The 16604-nt window shown below is 57.0% G+C and overlaps 8 protein-coding genes across 8 annotated transcripts; 6 read left to right on the top strand and 2 right to left on the bottom strand.

Annotated features, from left to right (window-relative positions):
• Nucleotides 1–784: 784 nt before the first annotated feature.
• Nucleotides 785–1322, top strand: BBK36DRAFT_1111528 (hypothetical protein; the record flags this gene model as incomplete). Its single annotated transcript, XM_024889712.1, has 2 exons — nucleotides 785–858; nucleotides 932–1322. 2 exons carry the CDS (start codon nucleotides 785–787, stop codon nucleotides 1320–1322), a joined length of 465 nt encoding a protein of 154 aa, XP_024752634.1.
• Nucleotides 1323–2260: 938 nt separating this feature from the next.
• On the bottom strand, nucleotides 2261–3972 carry BBK36DRAFT_1165595 (cell wall assembly and cell proliferation coordinating protein; the record flags this gene model as incomplete). Its single annotated transcript, XM_024894800.1, has 3 exons — nucleotides 2261–3753; nucleotides 3832–3884; nucleotides 3962–3972. The coding sequence occupies 3 exons, from the start codon at nucleotides 3970–3972 to the stop codon at nucleotides 2261–2263; spliced, it is 1557 nt and encodes a 518-aa protein (XP_024752633.1).
• A 774-nt stretch (nucleotides 3973–4746) lies between these two features.
• BBK36DRAFT_1186734 (hypothetical protein) lies at nucleotides 4747–5813 on the top strand (the record flags this gene model as incomplete). The annotated part of the gene is made up of 3 exons (XM_024896502.1): nucleotides 4747–5239; nucleotides 5387–5568; nucleotides 5633–5813. The coding sequence occupies exons 1-3, from the start codon at nucleotides 4754–4756 to the stop codon at nucleotides 5811–5813; spliced, it is 849 nt and encodes a 282-aa protein (XP_024752632.1). The 5' UTR covers nucleotides 4747–4753.
• A 1701-nt stretch (nucleotides 5814–7514) lies between these two features.
• BBK36DRAFT_1134171 (hypothetical protein) lies at nucleotides 7515–9506 on the top strand. Its single transcript, XM_024892215.1, is given in 3 exon segments — nucleotides 7515–7711; nucleotides 7751–9294; nucleotides 9305–9506. 1 exon segment carries the CDS (start codon nucleotides 7997–7999, stop codon nucleotides 9287–9289), a length of 1293 nt encoding a protein of 430 aa, XP_024752631.1. The 5' UTR covers nucleotides 7515–7711; nucleotides 7751–7996; the 3' UTR covers nucleotides 9290–9294; nucleotides 9305–9506.
• Nucleotides 9507–9918: 412 nt separating this feature from the next.
• On the top strand, nucleotides 9919–11056 carry BBK36DRAFT_1134169 (2-nitropropane dioxygenase). Its single transcript, XM_024892214.1, has one exon. It carries the CDS (start codon nucleotides 9987–9989, stop codon nucleotides 11037–11039), a length of 1053 nt encoding a protein of 350 aa, XP_024752630.1. The 5' UTR covers nucleotides 9919–9986; the 3' UTR covers nucleotides 11040–11056.
• A 398-nt stretch (nucleotides 11057–11454) lies between these two features.
• On the top strand, nucleotides 11455–13497 carry BBK36DRAFT_1137750 (DEAD-domain-containing protein; the record flags this gene model as incomplete). The annotated part of the gene is made up of 5 exons (XM_024893192.1): nucleotides 11455–11880; nucleotides 11952–12441; nucleotides 12512–12873; nucleotides 12934–13056; nucleotides 13120–13497. The coding sequence occupies 5 exons, from the start codon at nucleotides 11455–11457 to the stop codon at nucleotides 13495–13497; spliced, it is 1779 nt and encodes a 592-aa protein (XP_024752629.1).
• Nucleotides 13498–13994: 497 nt separating this feature from the next.
• Nucleotides 13995–16086, top strand: BBK36DRAFT_1134168 (hypothetical protein; the record flags this gene model as incomplete). The annotated part of the gene is made up of 2 exons (XM_024892213.1): nucleotides 13995–15639; nucleotides 15895–16086. One exon carries the CDS (start codon nucleotides 13995–13997, stop codon nucleotides 15603–15605), a length of 1611 nt encoding a protein of 536 aa, XP_024752628.1. The 3' UTR covers nucleotides 15606–15639; nucleotides 15895–16086.
• On the bottom strand, nucleotides 15936–16400 carry BBK36DRAFT_1155887 (hypothetical protein; the record flags this gene model as incomplete). The annotated part of the gene is made up of 2 exons (XM_024893878.1): nucleotides 15936–16086; nucleotides 16201–16400. The coding sequence occupies 2 exons, from the start codon at nucleotides 16398–16400 to the stop codon at nucleotides 15936–15938; spliced, it is 351 nt and encodes a 116-aa protein (XP_024752627.1).
• Between the last annotated feature and the right edge of the window lie 204 nt (nucleotides 16401–16604).

Below are 16604 nucleotides of genomic sequence, written 5' to 3'. Positions count from 1 at the left end.
TACCTCGGCTACCCATATCCAATTCCATCAAGTCCACTCAACCAAACGTCACGTCACGGCAATGCGAGAACTGCTCTGATTGAGACCCAAGATATGCCTCCGAGGCGGGGTCTGCGCCCGCGGATTGGACCTGATGCATGGACGAACACGTAGCCCGGGATGACTGGCGAGGGCGCTTCTCTACGTGTGCTGCGGGGTTGTAGCCAAAGAGCTGGCGAGAACCATTTCCTAGAATGCAACGTCTTTTGGCGAACGTCTGCCGTGAGCTGGGCTGTACACACTTTACGCCGGCATGTCCAAGCCTGCATACATGTATATGCTCTGCATGTCGTCGGAATCATGCTGATGGGGCTTCCGCTTCCTCTCTTCTACACATGCGAGATGATTCTGCAACAACTCACGAGAAGAAGGTTACTCTTATATCGCTCTCGACAACATGCAAGTAGAGAGATCACAATCACCCTTCGAGACGACCAGCCTCATCCAATGCCCGAATCCATCTCCATACCACACCCCAGCCTCCAACACATACATGTTCGCACCCAACGACAATCATGACTTCAACGAAGCAGCAAACTGGATAGAACTCGAATCAAAGAAACGCTCCGTCCGATACCATCTATCAGAATGCATCAAATACCAAAGCTTCCACCACGACATGGCCTTTGCAACTCCAATATACGACAACAACGACACCATCATCAGCTACAACAATGAAGCCGTGTCTACAGACAAATGGCGAGTAAAAGTCGCCTCGGACATGGCCGTCTCAGGCTTGCTCGCCATGACGCACATCCTCGACCTGCTCTATGACAACGGCAAACGCGCCGCCGGCATCATCCGCGATCTCACCATGTGGTCTGTTTCCCCTTTTCACCATACCACTTTACATCTACACCACAGCTAACATCTTCATATCGAATCATCCAAGGTCCCTCCTCATGTCCGCCTCCTACGCCATCCGCACCCTCCACTACAGCGCCCCCCTCGACACCACCGCCCACGCAACCCTCCTCCTGTCAAGCTGCCTCACCCTCCGCTCGACCTGCCAGCTCTTCCACATCGGCATCCGCACCCTCGTTATATCACGCTGCCAAAACATCGTCACATCTATCCACGGCCGCGTTCTCGCCGGCGTAAAGATCGACCAGCACGACGTTGATTCGCTGCACCATTTCTGGTTCCGTGGACTGAGTCTGTTTAGGGCAGAGGAGGAGAAAATCAGCAGTACGCATGTAGGAAGAGAGGTTGAGGCGCCTCGGGGGTGGTTAATGGAGAGGAGCTTGCCTGCTTCGGGATACGTCATTCCCGAGGACGATTGATAGATGGGACTGACTGAGATGATGTGATGAGAGCGAGTCTGAGTCAGTGCCTCGTCTACCTAAGCACACCTCGACGTGGCAGCCCTCATTTCCACCCCTCAACTGAACCATCCACAGTCAAACGACTGATCCAAGTCATGAATAGCAGACCTGTGAAAAAGCAAGTCAAAGGCCATAAATACAAACAGCTACCTTGGCACTAGTGGCAGCGGCAGCCTCTGCCTCCCGAGCCGCCATCTGCTCATTGGCCCTCACACTCAAAAGGCGTCGTCCACAACAAGCCACATACACGCCACCAAAATACTTCACACATCACATACGAAACGTCAACTCGAGTTGGAGATTATTCTTTCCATTCATCCTCAACTACCCATGACAAGCCCATTTTATCCTTCTCATTACCAGTAACAGTCCAATGCAGAATAAGCTCTCATAGTGATACAACTGCAACCACAACGCTTCGCGCATCCGCAACCAGCCTCCCTCATCACACACAGCAGCAGTCATATTAGATAACTTCGTGCCAAACACGGTCTTTGCTAAACCATTGCCCACAAAGCAATGAGGCAACAGCCCGCTATAACTTCGTATGCTGGTTTCCTCTGCTGCTCTAATGCTCCGCCAAGCGCTGTACATCTTCAAAAATAGAGTGTAGAAGAAACAAGAGAAAAGAAAAAAAAAGGTGAAAACTCGAGAAAGGGGAAAAAGGAAGAGAGGAAAACAAGCAGAATGCTTATGACGAGCCTCCAGCGGCCGCCATAACGCCACCAACGCCCAAAGTGTCTTTTTGTGTAAACGTAGAAATCGACGCGTAAACGGAGACCGCCCTTGTCATCGACCGGTCTGCAATAACTTCAAGTCGTGCCATCATGGTGTGTGCGATATAACTCAGCAGCTCCTCTCATACTGCCGCCCCGATTCGTTATGCGAAACCCCGTCTAAATCTCAATGTCCTTCATAGTATCATCAATCACAACCTCGGGGGTCTTGCTGTTGACTTTGGGAGCCTCGACCTCCTTGCCCTTGTCCTTGGACAAGTCTGCCGATGTCCGCTCCACGGTCGTCACCGTCGGACGCTTGCCTTCCTCGCTGTTTCGCGGGGATTCGTCATCTTCCACGTCAACCAGGGTGCTGGGCTCGATGATGGCGTCGGTCAGCTCAATCGTTGCCTCTTCTGTTACGCGACTGAGAAGAGGGGCCTGGGGCTTGCCGTTCCTCATGGGACTGGTAAGGGGGGCGGAATCGCGGAGTCGCTGCATCGAGCGGCCGCGGATGTCGCCCGTCGAGTCTGAGGGGTTCGCATAGGGCGAGGCCGATCTGGAGCCCAGAGGGGAGTTGCTCTTGGAGGCGGCCTGCGAAGGCCCCTGGGACTGACGGCGAGCTGCCGCGACCCGGCGACCATGCTTCTGGTCCATTCTCCAACGGAGGATGTTGAAGTAAGAGGGCTCAACTCGCGCGTCTTTGAATTCTCGGAGTTTGAGCTCGTTAGTCTCCTCATCCACGAACCACTTGCCGCTGTTGAGATCGTCGGCGACCACGGCGAGGAATGCCGCCCACGAGCGAGCAACCACGTATTTGGTGTCGTAGTCGCGACCGAACAGGATAATCTGACCGTATTTACCCGCGGGTCCAGGGGCCAGGTCGACAGCCAGGTTGTTGCCACCCCAGTCGCGGACGAGCGGGATCCAGCCTGCGTGGGCATATGCCTTTTGGACGGTGTTGGGCGGAATGCAGGTCTGCTTGGCCAGGAGATTCTGCCTCCATTCACCAGGGCCGTTGGAGGACGAAGACGACGAAGGTCGCTGCTTGGAGGAGGACGCCTCGCTGCTCGATGGGGTCGGCGGCTTGTTGGCGGCGGCGTCAAGCATGAACTGCTGGTTCACCTGTCGCCACGTCTCCCACTCCTGGGGAATCTCTTCGCAGTCCATCAGCATCGAGCCGAAAATGATACCCGTCGGCATTCCACCTCGCTCCTGACCATCGTGAATCATGAGAGACTCGCGGACATCCTGAGGCAGCGAGCAGTCCAATTGATGTTCCAAATCGTTCAAATCGTTGACCGTGGCACCCTCGCACAGCTGATCAAAGAGCTCTGGGTAGTTCTCCTCGGCCCACGCGTCTATGCGCCTCCAGGAGTGTGCAACAGGGGGAGGCGGGGGGAGGCCGTTCTCGAATGACTGCATGGCTACGTCACCAGGCGACTGGACCTCAAAACCGTCCTTATTCACATTCTGAGATCGAAGGCCTGGCGAGTATCCTCGGGTTCCGTTGGTAGGGGAGCCTTGCGTGGAAGGCGCAGCAGAGTCGTCAAAGTACGGGCTATGGATGTCGGCTCGAGAGTCGGAGGCGGTCGCGATGCCCGTCATGATGTGACGGCCATTCTGCAGCGGAACATGGCGACCGGTGCGCTGGGGCGAGTCGTAGGAGGAATCTGAAGGACGGCGCAGTTAGCATGGGCGGGCGACGGCCGAGTCGACTCGTGCCGGAAGATGTAGGGTCCAAGACATACGCCGGTCATTACTGGTCATAGTATGCCAGAAGGTGCGAAAAGCATCTCCAATCCTGTCGGTCAAACATCCGTTAGCTCGCCGGTCATGGCAATTGCCGCATCGCGCTGGGAACGGAGGGAGTCGACTCACGCGTTGGCCATTGTGTATTCTGTCGTGGGCTGTCACCCAACCGGAGCTGCGACGGCGCAAGGAATTGAGGAGGCGTTGAAAGGGGGGAAATAGGGGGAAAGTAAGTTTGGCGCGTAATTTTCAGCAACAGTGCTGATTCAACCGCTTGTCCAGATTTGCGCAGCGGCGGTACGAACTGAAGTTGAGAGCGAGCAAGCAGCAACCAGGCCTGTGCTCATGCAAAGAAAGATTCTGCTCAGCTGGTCGAATGCACGTTGCGCCTCTGCGGAGACCGAGTCGCGGGATTATCAAGAAAACAGGCTGCCGTGAATGGGATCTCGATTCTCCAAACGCGAGGCACCAAAACAGAATGAATGGGCTGGAGAGATTCCGATGCTCCAAAAAAAGAAACGCGGTTTGGCTGTGGCGGACGGGAGGCGTCTTGCGTCTGTGTCGTCGTTGACAATGGACTTTGTTGACTGTTGACGCCACAGCTGTTGAGCTCTGGCTGTATGCAGGTCTGGCGGCGATGACTTTGCTCTGACGACAGCAGCGAATGCAATGCTGGTCACCCGACTGGATTTTGCAAGATCTTCGGTGGGTGGGCGCAGATCACACACACTTTCTTGCTGGCTGCGTAGGTATGCGCCTCTGGGCTGCTTCTGCTGCGGAGAAGCGGCGCGGTTTGCAGGGAGCCGAAGGGAGAGACGCTGCTGATGCTGCGCTGGGCTGGATGCGGTAACAAGGTTCAATGGTCGCAGAGAGGCCACTGGCGTCTGTCTGTCTGTCTGTCTGGTCTGCTGTCTGAGTTGGATGCGAAGGAGAGGAAAGATGGCAAAAGACACAAACGAAGGGAGCGCAAGAGACGAGGGCGGGCCAAGCACAGGTCAGGTCGAGCAGGAAGCGGCCAAAGGGGGGGAGAAAGGGGATCAACTTAAGAGCCTGTGCGGACGCCTGCTACATGTACTCGGCGCGGTGCAGCTGGCGAGGCACGAGTACCGCCCGTCCTGTCGCCAGTGGTCCTTGGTCCTGCTATACCGCTTGGGCCCAGCGCGCGTACCGGTACTTGCGCGGTCCAGGCCTGGCGCTGCAGCTGCTGGCTGTTGGCGACGGGGGAGGGGCTGCCCGGCTGCAGCGCGACGCTTTCTAGGGCGTTTGGGGCCTCTGGGGGCCTGCAACGGGGCGCCTACAGGGGGTCCCAGGGGATCCTCAGGCCGTACCTGTACCGGCGCTAGTACTGCTACCGCCCAGTGGTTCATTCCCGGCCGCGGACCGGCGCCACCACAGGGCCAGGCACAGGTACCGCTACCTACTTGAGCCCTCGCTGTGCTCCTCCGAGTCTGTGCCTGCCCAGTCTTGCCAGTGGAAGCCGCCCACCTCCCGCCTCAACCTTTTTCCCGGCCGGCTCCAAAGCGTTCCTTTCCATTGCCTTGGGACCCGCCTCAGGACAGGAACTTGAGCCCATTCCTGCTGGCGAGAGTCGGAACTCGTCCGCTCTCAGCTCTCCACCAACAGACCGGCCTGGCCTTATCTGGGTATCCTTCGGAGGAGAATTTCATGTGGGAAGCACAGCAGATGCAGACGCAGATGCAGATGCAGATGCAGATACAGGGCCTGCAGCGGCACAAGTAAGGCACGTACCACCTCCAGGATGCAAATGCCTGCTTCTCTGTGCCTGTCTCTGCACTGCAGTCAGATGCTTGGTGCATCTGCTTCCGGGGGCCTCGTCCTCTTGCTTGCCCTCCGACTGGCCCTCGCCTCTGCGAACTTGGACTCCAAAAAAGAGCCGAAGTCTCGCGGGGGGCCACCAATCCAAGCAGCAAATCCACCCAAGAAAGGGGATGAGCCAGGGGCCGCCATCCAAGCAGCTTGAGACTCCGACAGGGGCACCACGCCACCCGTCGAGATAATTGGTTACACTGGCCAAGGCAGAGCCACGGGTGGCTCCCCCAAGTACCGCACTAATGCAGGAGGCAAGTCATCGAACTTGGCTTTGGGCCTCTGCCAGAAGACACTTCGGGAAGCTCCATCGGCCTCGAGAAGCGCATAGTCAGGCCCGAGAAATTGCAGTGGAGGGCCAGTCAGTCGCCCTTTCGCCCACGAGTCCTGCAATTATCTACTGCCGGGCCCTTCAGAGAAGGGGGAGCTTCAAGCCTCGCCGGCATGGCCGTGCACGCACAGCATGGCACGGCATCTGTTCAGGTCGCCAGAACCTGTAACCGGCCTTGGGCAAAGGAGTTCAAACAGGAGGCGTCGATGCATTTGAGCTTACAACGCACTTGTACAGGGCCGGGCTCGAATCGTGCAGATTATCGTGCTACCGAGCATTGCAAGCTGCTGCCACATGCCACGGAAGGATCACGAGCAGCATTAGCATCAACGGTTCGCAACGCCACACGGCGCTATCGGGCGAATCTCTTGTGGCTTCATGCCGCATCTCTAGGCTGCTTGGCTGGCCTCACCCAGCGCAGACGGCAATTTTGGGGCACAGTGACATTTCAGGATCCGTTTCGCCAGTTCAATCCATGGTGCTGAGCAACGTACGTACAGGCACAACTTCTATTCTGACCTTCGGACCCCATTGGCCCATCAACTTTAGCCGGGTCGACTGGCCTGTCAAGCTGTGCTCTGAATCGCAGTTCCACATGCGCTAGAAGACGCCGTCTGGAGGTCAAGAGGGGCCTGGATGATACCGGCGGCGTCCCCTGAATCTTTCGGAATCAGAGCCTTGGCCCCGTTTTCCAGGCACATCCATGCGCTCTTACTGGGAGCATCAGCCGTCCTAGGGGTCCTAGACGTCCCACATGAAGAAGAGAAAAGAAGCAAAGAAGCTATGGAAAATGCCAGAATACTATGTAACAAGACCGAACGTCGGCGTATCTTATCTTGCTTGCGTCTTGCCACTCATAAAGTTACCCGATTTTGTTTAGCCGGCATTGACGTTATGTTGGCCGTTTCGTTAAGGACATCCCCAAATAGCATGTCGGTTCCCAGATTGCCATGCAAATGAGTCTTCTCTCCAAGACTCGGCTGCATGCTGCGCACGGAACATTTGCCTGTTTCAACGACTCTCGGCCAACAGCCGAGACAAAGTTAGAGGCTGTTGGTACTCCTACAAACAACACTTTGTTCCTGCCGCTGCGATGCAGGAATGTTTCGGATGCTCTGCTCTGTGCTTGTACTCCGTTCAATGCTCTCCCTGCACTCGAAGAGAAGCAAGCGGCACCCTGGAATCGTGATGGAAACATCTCGGCCTTCTGCCCGGTTGTCGCAATTCCACGTTTCATGTTTGTCAAACACGGAGAGTGCAATCACAAATGGTAATACTACTACTTTTCACTCGATGATTGGACTGGACACAGTAGACTTTGCCAAAAGCTAATTGGGCGACATATGGATGACTTGGGCTTCACGTTCATAGACGAGCGTTGCCATACCTCAGGTAGCTGACTAACCCAAGACATGCATGAAAGCGAGACCAGCCGCCCAGGCATATGCATGTCATCAATGCTCAGCACTTCTACCTCATGGAATGTCTCGTATCGCAACGTCCAAGCATATGGGTGGCGTCAAACTCGGCATTCAGATCGTTGAAACGACAGCAGTAAAAGTGCAGCAGTAGCCCGGCACTAGGACCAGGTGGAGACAGCCTCATCTGAAGGGCCACTTTACCCCAAGGCCTAGGAGCCTTACATAAGCCGGCATGTCTGCACGTGCCACCTTCCAAGCTGTTGCCCTGCTTGTTTCATCGAGGGCTCGTCCAGCCTAAATCCGTCAATATCATCGAAGAGACAAACTCATGAGCCTTGCCATTCGTCACCACCATCTGTGAGCACCGCTCGGTCTGCGACGACTGTTAAGGGCGAGAAGCCGACGATAGACATCAAGCGTTGCGCGCAATTGCCCGTCGGTTATGGCACGCTGATCCTGCCTCTGCCCTGCCGCTTGACCTCAGAAATCCTGCTGTTTTGTTGTTCCATGTCTGCGACGTCACCAGTTTGGCACGCTTTCAATTAGCAACGCCATCCACCACAGCCGCCACCAGCACCACCAGCAATGGCCTTCCTCGAGGACCCGCGGTTACGGCAGCGCTGGAACCAGATCACACACGATGCAGAGACGGTGACTGAGAACGCCGCCGCCGGCATCTGGACCTTCCAGCACCACTACATCAACCCTTGTCTGGGGTCGATACGCGGGGCCATTGAGCAGTGCACCACCGTGTGCCTGGGCGATCCCGAGGAGAGGCTTCGGCGGCAGCGAGAGCGTGCTCGCGAGAGGGCCGAATACAGCTTCAATTTCTACGATGACTGGGACCGCGAAGAGGAGAGCGGCGGCCTGTTGGGCAACTGGGGAGGCGAAGACTGGGATCGTCTCTTGGCCGGCTCGGGCAGCCAGAGGAGGGCCGAGACGGTTGAGCAGCCCCGGCGCAAGAGGGGCATGAGCTACGGCACGCGGGGAGTCAGGAGGAAAAACAGCGAGCAGGATCCCACCATCATTCCCAGCACCCAGCCGATTGGCTTCTTGAGCAAGCTTCCGTGGAAAATGGGTGGCACCTTGCGATACAAACCTAGTGCGGCTGATCTGCAGGAGCACCCCGGCGCCAGGAAGCATGAATACACCGAGTCACAACCGCTGCTGGGAGCCGAGGACGATTCGGACCATGACGGGCTGTTACAGCCGACCCAGTCAAGGAAGCGGAGCGGCACGACGGGGTCGGGCGGGACGTCGGATTCCTACCGCTCCCGTGGTGACTTGTTTCCGAGCGATGGAGAAGGAGAAGAAGACGCAGTGGCACTTGATGGGGAGGTGACCTACGACATGATTAGGAAAGACGACAGAAGCAGCGCCAGAGGCGGGACAACGCCGAGCAGCAAGGGAAAGCGACCGGCGCATACCGTCTCGAGGACGGTGTCGAGGACGACACTCGGCTCAGTTGCGTCTGGAGACTCGCTAGGTCTTGCGATTTTCGGCGCCGTGCCTCATGATCCTACTCACGATGCCCAACTCTTACCGTCCTTGAGAGACCTGGAGATGGAAGAGGAGCGTCTGGGAAGGGAAGAAGATGAAGAATTGGCAAAGAAGAAGGAGGCAGCAGCTCAATTGGCGGTGGAGCGAGGTCTGCAGACGGAAACAGAGCCGAAGCCGGCAGACGCGGCAGATGAAGAGTATCGGGCAGAAGAGCCGCACGAGATTCACCTGGATAACAGTGAGGACGATGATGATGGTGACGACGAGCATCGCGATTCCGGGTTATCCGGAGGTGACCTAGAGACGCGGGTGAAGGATGAGGGATCGCCTGCTGCTCAAAGCGTCTTTGTACCCGCGCGCCTCCCACATTTTGGATAACTACTGTCATGATTCTGGCACGGCCGCTGGATGGTCAAGGTATACTTGGCCTTGGCGTCATTTGCTTTACTGACGGGATCTAGACGCACACTGCTTACTGTTACTATGATGGGTTTGGGAGTATGAATTTTAGGCGTCTGGGAGAGGGTGGTTACGACGTGAAGCAGACAGATGCTTGGAGCGTCGACCACATGATGAATGACGAGAGATGAATACAATTTTTTTGGACCACATGATGAGAAGCCAATTCATCAATCTTGGGTGATTCCTCGAGAGCCATGCCAATAATGCCCAATGCAGTAATATCTGTCGAACACAGACAACTCGCACTTGATACCTCGGTATGATGGGCCACTTCCCCGCAAAATGCCTCCAGGGCCCCCCGCGGGATCGTCTGCCGCAGCGATAGCCGTCTCGGGGACCTTGCACGTCTTCGGCCAGCGAATACCCGATCTCTCATATATACGACTCCGGTTCATTCAAGTCTTTACCCATTTCTCACCTGTTGTCGTCTTCTTTTTGCGTTTCTTTAGCGATTGCCAATCCCACTTCATCATAATTGAGTACCAGCGATTGGTTACGGCGGTCGGACATTGTGTCGATGCTTCGGCACTCTCTAATCAATCAATCAAACCAGCAGTGTTCCATCATACCTAGCAAGCATCATTCTTCAGGTTCGCTTCACAAACTCACCACCATGGCACCAACCGGCCCCATCACCACGCCCATCACGACCCTCCTCGGCATCCAGCACCCCATCCTCCTCGCCGGCATGGCACGCACGTCCGGGGGCCGCCTCGCCGCCGCCGTCTCCAACGCAGGCGGCCTGGGCGTCATTGGCGGCTTCCAGTACACGCCCGACCAGCTGCGCGACATCATTGCCGAGATGAAGGCGAACCTGCGGAGCCCCGACCTGCCGTTCGGCGTGGACCTGGCGCTGCCGCAGGTGGGGGGCAACGCGCGCAAGACGAACCACGACTACACGGGCGGGAAGCTGGACGAGCTGATTGACATCACCATCGAGAGCGGCGCGAGGCTGTTTGTCAGCGCGGTGGGCGTGCCGCCAAAGTACATCATCGAGAAGCTTCACGGCAAGGGCATCCTGGTCATGAACATGGTGGGACACCCGAAACACGCGGTCAAGGCGCTGGATCTGGGCGTGGACATTGTGTGCGCGCAGGGCGGCGAGGGCGGCGGTCACACGGGCGACATTGCTAACTCGGTGCTGATACCGGCGGTGGTGGACGTGGCGAGGAGGTACAAGCCTCCGATGCTCAAGGGGTCGCCGGCTCTCGTCATCGCTGCGGGCGGGATTCGCAACGGACGCAGCTTGGCCAGCTCGCTGATGCAGGGCGCGGTGGGCGTCTGGGTGGGCACGCGGTTCGTCGCCTCGGTGGAGGCGGGATGCAGCGAGGAGGCCAAGCAGGCGGTCGTGAGCTGCGGCTTCGAGGGCACGGAGCGGACGCTGGTGATTTCGGGGCGTCCGCTGCGGATGAGGACGAACGAGTATATCCAGAGCTGGCACGATCGGCCGGGCGAGATCAAGGCGCTGTGCGAGAAGGCGATCGTGCCGATGGAGCATGATCTGGACGAGGGCAGAGATGTTGATATGCCGCACTTGATGGGGCAGGTTGCGGGCGCGATTGACAAGATCCAGCCCGCGGGAGAGATTGTTGCTGAGATGGTGGAGGAGGCGGTTGAGATGCTCAAGCTGGGGGGGACGTATCTGACGGCCAAGAGCAAGTTGTGAAGAGTAAATTCATGATGGCTGTGAATGGTGCTTGATAATATGAACCAAACGAGAAGAGATCGTCTGCTCACGCACTATTTTCTGTCTGACGAGATCATCAAGATGAAGAAGAGTTCATGTGTATGGGTTCAAGCCTCCAACTTTTGATGAGCGTTGTGTGTAAGAGGTACAAAGTACATGCAACTTGCATTGCAACTGTGGCTAGTGCAACCAGCCCCATCGGCAACTGTGGCGCACCCCACCCGATTTTTCGCAAATCGCAGGCTAAGCAACTTTTTCCAGCAACTTTTTTTTCCTTATCGGATCCCGATTGCTGGCGAAATATTTCTGCTGCTTGAAATCTGCATTACTACCATTGAAACTGCCCGCCCATCGCCATCGTCCTCGAAACCAGCAGCATAACCTCGTCTCAACCATGGACGCCGCCACATTGAACAACAAGCGCAAGCGGAAGCAGGGCGACGCCGCTGCCGACGGAACCAAGAAGTCAAAAAAGCTCAAGAACCCTCCCCCGGCAGAGGTCGAGCGGGAGGAGGAGGAGGATGATGAAGTAGAGGAGGAGGAAGAAGACGCAGAGGTCGAAGCCGAAGCAGCAAACGAGGGCAGCGACGACAACGACAACGACAACGACAACGAGGATGGACAATCAGAGGGCGGCTCGGACCTCGAGGACCAGGCCGCGGCCAGAAACGCCGATGGAGATGTCATACCCACCCAGTCTGCGCCCATAGTATCGACGATGGCAGACTCGCAGAAGTTTGAGGACCTCAAGCTGTCTGAGAAGACGATGAAGGCGATTCAGGAGATGGGCTTCACCAAGATGACCAACATTCAGCGCAGTGTTTGTCCACCTACTCGATCTCGCACACTCCAATGGCACATGGTTTATACTGACTTTGCTTCCCACAACAGGCCATCCCCCCTCTCCTTGCCGGCAAGGACGTCCTCGGTGCAGCCAAGACAGGTTCCGGAAAGACGCTCGCCTTTCTGATCCCCGCGATCGAGATCCTCAGCTCCCTGCGGTTCAAGCCGCGAAACGGCACCGGCGTCATTGTCGTGTCCCCGACTCGAGAACTCGCACTCCAGATCTTTGGCGTCGCGCGCGAGCTGATGAAGTACCACTCACAGACGTATGGCATCGTCATTGGCGGAGCGAACCGGAGGGCAGAGGTTGAGAAGCTGACCAAGGGTGTCAACCTGCTGATTGCGACGCCCGGTCGACTGCTGGATCACCTGTTGAACACCCAGTTCGTTTTCAAGAACCTCAAGTCGCTGATCATCGACGAGGCGGACCGTATCCTGGAGGTTGGTTTCGAGGATGAAATGAGGCAGATTGTCAAGGTCTTGTCAAACGAGGACCGGCAGACTATGCTCTTTTCCGCGACACAAACAACCAAAGTTGGTGAGTAGCACTCTCTTCATCTAGTCGAGTCCGATGTCACAAGGCGCATGTTGCTAATATGACGTTGCAGAGGATCTGGCCCGAATCTCCCTGCGACCCGGACCGCTCTACATCAACGTCGACCAAGAACAGCAGCACAGCACCGTCGACGGCCTGGAGCAGGGCTACGTCCTGTGCGAGGGCGACGAGCGCTTCCTCCTGCTCTTCTCCTTCCTGCGGAAAATGCAGGCCAAGAAGAAGAAGGTCATTGTCTTCTTCAGCAGCTGCAACAGCGTCAAGTACTACGCCGAGCTGCTCAACTACATTGACTGCCCGGTCCTGGACCTGCACGGCAAGCAGAAGCAGCAGAAGCGGACCAACACGTTCTTCGAGTTCAGCAATGCGCCGCACGGCATTCTGATCTGTACCGACGTTGCCGCTCGTGGTTTGGATGTGAGTATTGACATGTTCTTGGTATCTTAAAAGAGGCCCGTTGTCGCTGACACAGAGTAGATTCCCGCCGTCGACTTCATTGTCCAGTTTGACCCTCCGGACAACACCCGCGACTACATTCACCGCGTGGGCCGAACTGCCCGAGGTGCCAATGGCAAGGGACGAAGTCTGCTCTTCCTTCAGGTACGTTTCTCATCCACAACGTGCTTCATTGGATTTTCTCTCTTCTAACGCATGTGATGATAGCCCAACGAAGTCGGCTTCCTGTCCTACCTCAAGGCCGCCCGCGTCCCCGTCGTCGAGTTCGAGTTCCCCCGCAAGAAGATCATCAACGTCCAGTCGCAGCTGGAGAAGCTCATCGGCAAGAACTACTACCTGCAGCAGAGCGCCAAGGAGGCCTTCAAGTCGTATCTGCACGCCTACGCCAGCCACAGCCTGCGCTCCGTCTACGACGTGCAGAAGCTGGACCTGGCCAAGATTGCAAAGAGCTTCGGCTTCCCGACGCCGCCGCGGGTGGACATTACGCTCGGCGCGAGCATGGGACGGGACAAGGTGCAGGGGAGGAGGGCGTACGGCAGCCAGCCGAAGCAGGTGGGCAAGTACAAGAGGGATAAGAGGAATTAGAGTGTAATGTACATACATGTTTGAGAACGGGTGGTTTTTGTTCTGCGAAAATAATATGGCGCAAGGTATTTGTTCGCTTTTTTAGCATATAAGTCATGGTCTGATCGGCTCATCATATTAGTGCGTGATGGTGTTCGTTGTGTGATGCTCTTGTGGACGTTGCATACTCCATGACTTACACCCGTGGCTTCTGTTTCCCAACGAGATTGAAAATGCATCCAGAGACAACTGACATCTCCAATGGTCGCCATTCTTCCGAACGAGCTTTTTGATCGTCATCTTGCTCTGCATGATCCATGCATGTGGCTGTGTCACAATACGTAAGCAGGCGTAATTTCCAACACGACGCCAAATCTCATCTTCAATCATCTCCCCTCAACTAACACTCACTCAACGTCTCAATTACCATCTCGTATAGACTTCATTTTCATCCTCAGCGACTCCAATTCTCACTAATGCCATAGACCACTATAAAAAAAGCATAAACCCCCAAAGCCATGGAAGCATCCCCAGCCATGGAGGCCCACGACAAGGCCGTCTCCGCCATCTCCTCCCGCGTCAAGCACTTCCACCACCTGCAGAAGCCCTTCCGCATCTACCACGGCGCCACAAACAGCACGCGCCGCTCCCACCGCAGCGCGGACAACACCATCGACACCAGCCAGCTGAGCCACGTCCTCTCCGTCGACCCGGCCGCCAAGACGGCCGTCGTCGAGCCCAACGTGCCCATGGACGTCCTCGTCCGCGAGACGCTGCTGCCCCACGGCCTCGTCCCGCCGGTGGTCATGGAGCTCCCCGGCATCACCGTCGGCGGCGGCTTCTCGGGCACCTCGGGCGAGAGCAGCTCGTTCCGCCACGGCGCCTTCGACGCCAACATCAACTGGATCGAGATTGTGCTGCCCGACGGCGCGGTGGCGCGCGCGTCCAAGGCGGAGCGGCCGGACCTCTTCTGGGGCGCGGCGTCGGCGTTTGGCACGCTGGGCGTGGTGACGCTGCTCGAGGTGCAGCTCAAGGAGGCCAAGGAGTACGTGAGGCTCGAGTATTCGCTCGCGAGGGGCGCGCAGGACATGCTGGACAAGATCCGGGAGGCGTGCGCGGTGGAGGACAACGACTATGTGGACGCCATCGTGTTTGCGATGGACACGGCGGTTGTTTGTACGGGGCAGCTGGCGGATCAGGTGCCGCAGGGGACGAAGCCGGTGGGCTTCCTCAGCCGGAGCGACCCCTGGTTCTACACCCGGGCAAGGGACGTCGTGAAGCAGCTCAAGAGGACGGCGGCAAAGGGAGGAGGAGGAGACGAGAGCAAGTCAGCGATTGTGACGGACTTTGTCCCGCTGCAGGACTACCTCTTCCGCTATGACCGCGGCGGCTTCTGGACCGCCGTGTACGCCTACCGATACTTCCTCACGCCGTTTAACCGCATCACGAGATACATCCTCGACCCCTTCATGCACGCCCGCGTCATGTACCGCGCCGTGCACAAGAGCGGCCTCGCGGACTACTACATGGTGCAGGACGTCGGCGTGCCGTACGACAGGGTCGTCGAGTTCCAGGCCTGGCTGGACAAGGAGCTGCACATCTACCCGCTCTGGATCTGCCCGCTGCGCATCCGCCGCGACGACCCCGACTCGGGCCACGGGCTGCACTCGGAGTTTGCGCGGCCGGACGCGCCCGACCTGATGAACTTTGGGGTCTGGGGCGGCGTCAAGGGCAGTCGAAGGGAGGTCGTTGAGAAGAACCGCGCGCTGGAGCGCAAGGTGCAAGAGTTGGGGGGCAAGAAGTGGCTGTACGCGCACGCGTACTACACGGAGGACGAGTTCTGGTCGCACTACGACAGGAGCTCGTACGATGCGCTGAGGAAAAAGTACGGGGCCGAGTACCTGCCGAGCGTGTACGACAAGGTCAAGGTGGACGTGGAGGGCGAGGAGAGGGCGCGGAACGCGACGTGGAGGACGAGGTGCAGGGCGCGGCTCGGGGATCTCTGGCCGTTGGCGGGACTGAGGGGGTTTTATAGCGCGGTGAAGGGGGGCGATTATCTGTTGCAGAAGAAGAGGAGAGGGGGCGAGGAGGTTGTGAGGGATGAGGTGGAGGTCGGGAAGAGGGAGTGATTGGGGATGTGTTGAGTTGTTATGATACCCGAGTGGAGGAGGAGGAGGATGAGAGCTTCGAACTGGGAGATGCGGCTTACTGGGTACTTGCATAGCATGGGTTGCTCTGATATAGATGGATTGAGTGTTAAAAGGTATTTATTTTCGTGAATTCGTCGAATGATGCGATAGTCCATATACAGTTTGATGCTCTCCGTCCTCCATAATAATCGTACAACCAAAGGAATGATTTCCCTTTCTCTTCATTTGTTTTCCCCTTCAACAGGTTCCAATGCTTTTCCGGATCCTGCTCACTTGGCCAGCCCCGGACAGAGCAGACACTCCTCCCGCTCAGTCATGTCGAAAGCCGCCCATCTCCGTCTTGTTCCTGCCGCTCATCTCGCCGAGCGTCTTGTCGCGCTGCTGCCGCGCCTCGTCGGGGTTCTTGTAGATCCAGTTGTAGCCGACGAGCACGGCCAGGGCGGCGCCGCCAATGACCATCCTTTTTGAAACGTCCATGTTAGCCCAACCTTATTCTATTATCTACATATCCGACCAGAAAAAGTTTGTTGAAGTAATTTAGAGCATGATAGGGAGATGGATCACAAAGACGCACCAGTTTCGGCGGAGAGCTTCGGGCCCGCCTGGGTTCGGCGGAACGGGCTGCTGGCCTCCCGGGCCGCCAATGTCCTCCTTGCCGCTGAAGGCGGAGCCAGCGCGGACCGGGGCGGTGGTGGTCAAGGGGCGGGAGGAGGCGAGGAGGAAGCCTGGGCGGACGGTGCTGCGAAGGGCGGTGATGGATCTGAGGGCGGACATTTTGTGTTGTATTATTCCAGTTGAATGAGCTGAATAAATTGAATTGGATTAGGTATTGGAGAAAGAGATTGGTTTGTCGTAGATTGAGTGTTTTGGGCCCTTTTTATTGTTGAATTGTAGACTAGGTGCTCATACCTAGGTAGTATTAGCTGAGCTGTGAGTTGCCGTGTCGATGACTTCAGGCGGGTGGCGGATATGATGTGG

This window comes from Trichoderma citrinoviride (assembly GCF_003025115.1).
Source record: "Trichoderma citrinoviride strain TUCIM 6016 unplaced genomic scaffold BBK36scaffold_2, whole genome shotgun sequence".
Lineage (NCBI taxonomy): Eukaryota > Fungi > Ascomycota > Sordariomycetes > Hypocreales > Hypocreaceae > Trichoderma > Trichoderma citrinoviride.
This window is presented reverse-complemented; position numbering and strand designations above follow the sequence as displayed.

What these genes read in the sequence shown, in the direction of transcription:
- BBK36DRAFT_1134171 (XM_024892215.1), top strand. Translation starts at nt 7,997, where the DNA reads ATGGCCTTCCTCGAGGACCCGCGGTTACGGCAGCGCTGGAACCAGATC.
- BBK36DRAFT_1134169 (XM_024892214.1), top strand. Translation starts at nt 9,987, where the DNA reads ATGGCACCAACCGGCCCCATCACCACGCCCATCACGACCCTCCTCGGC.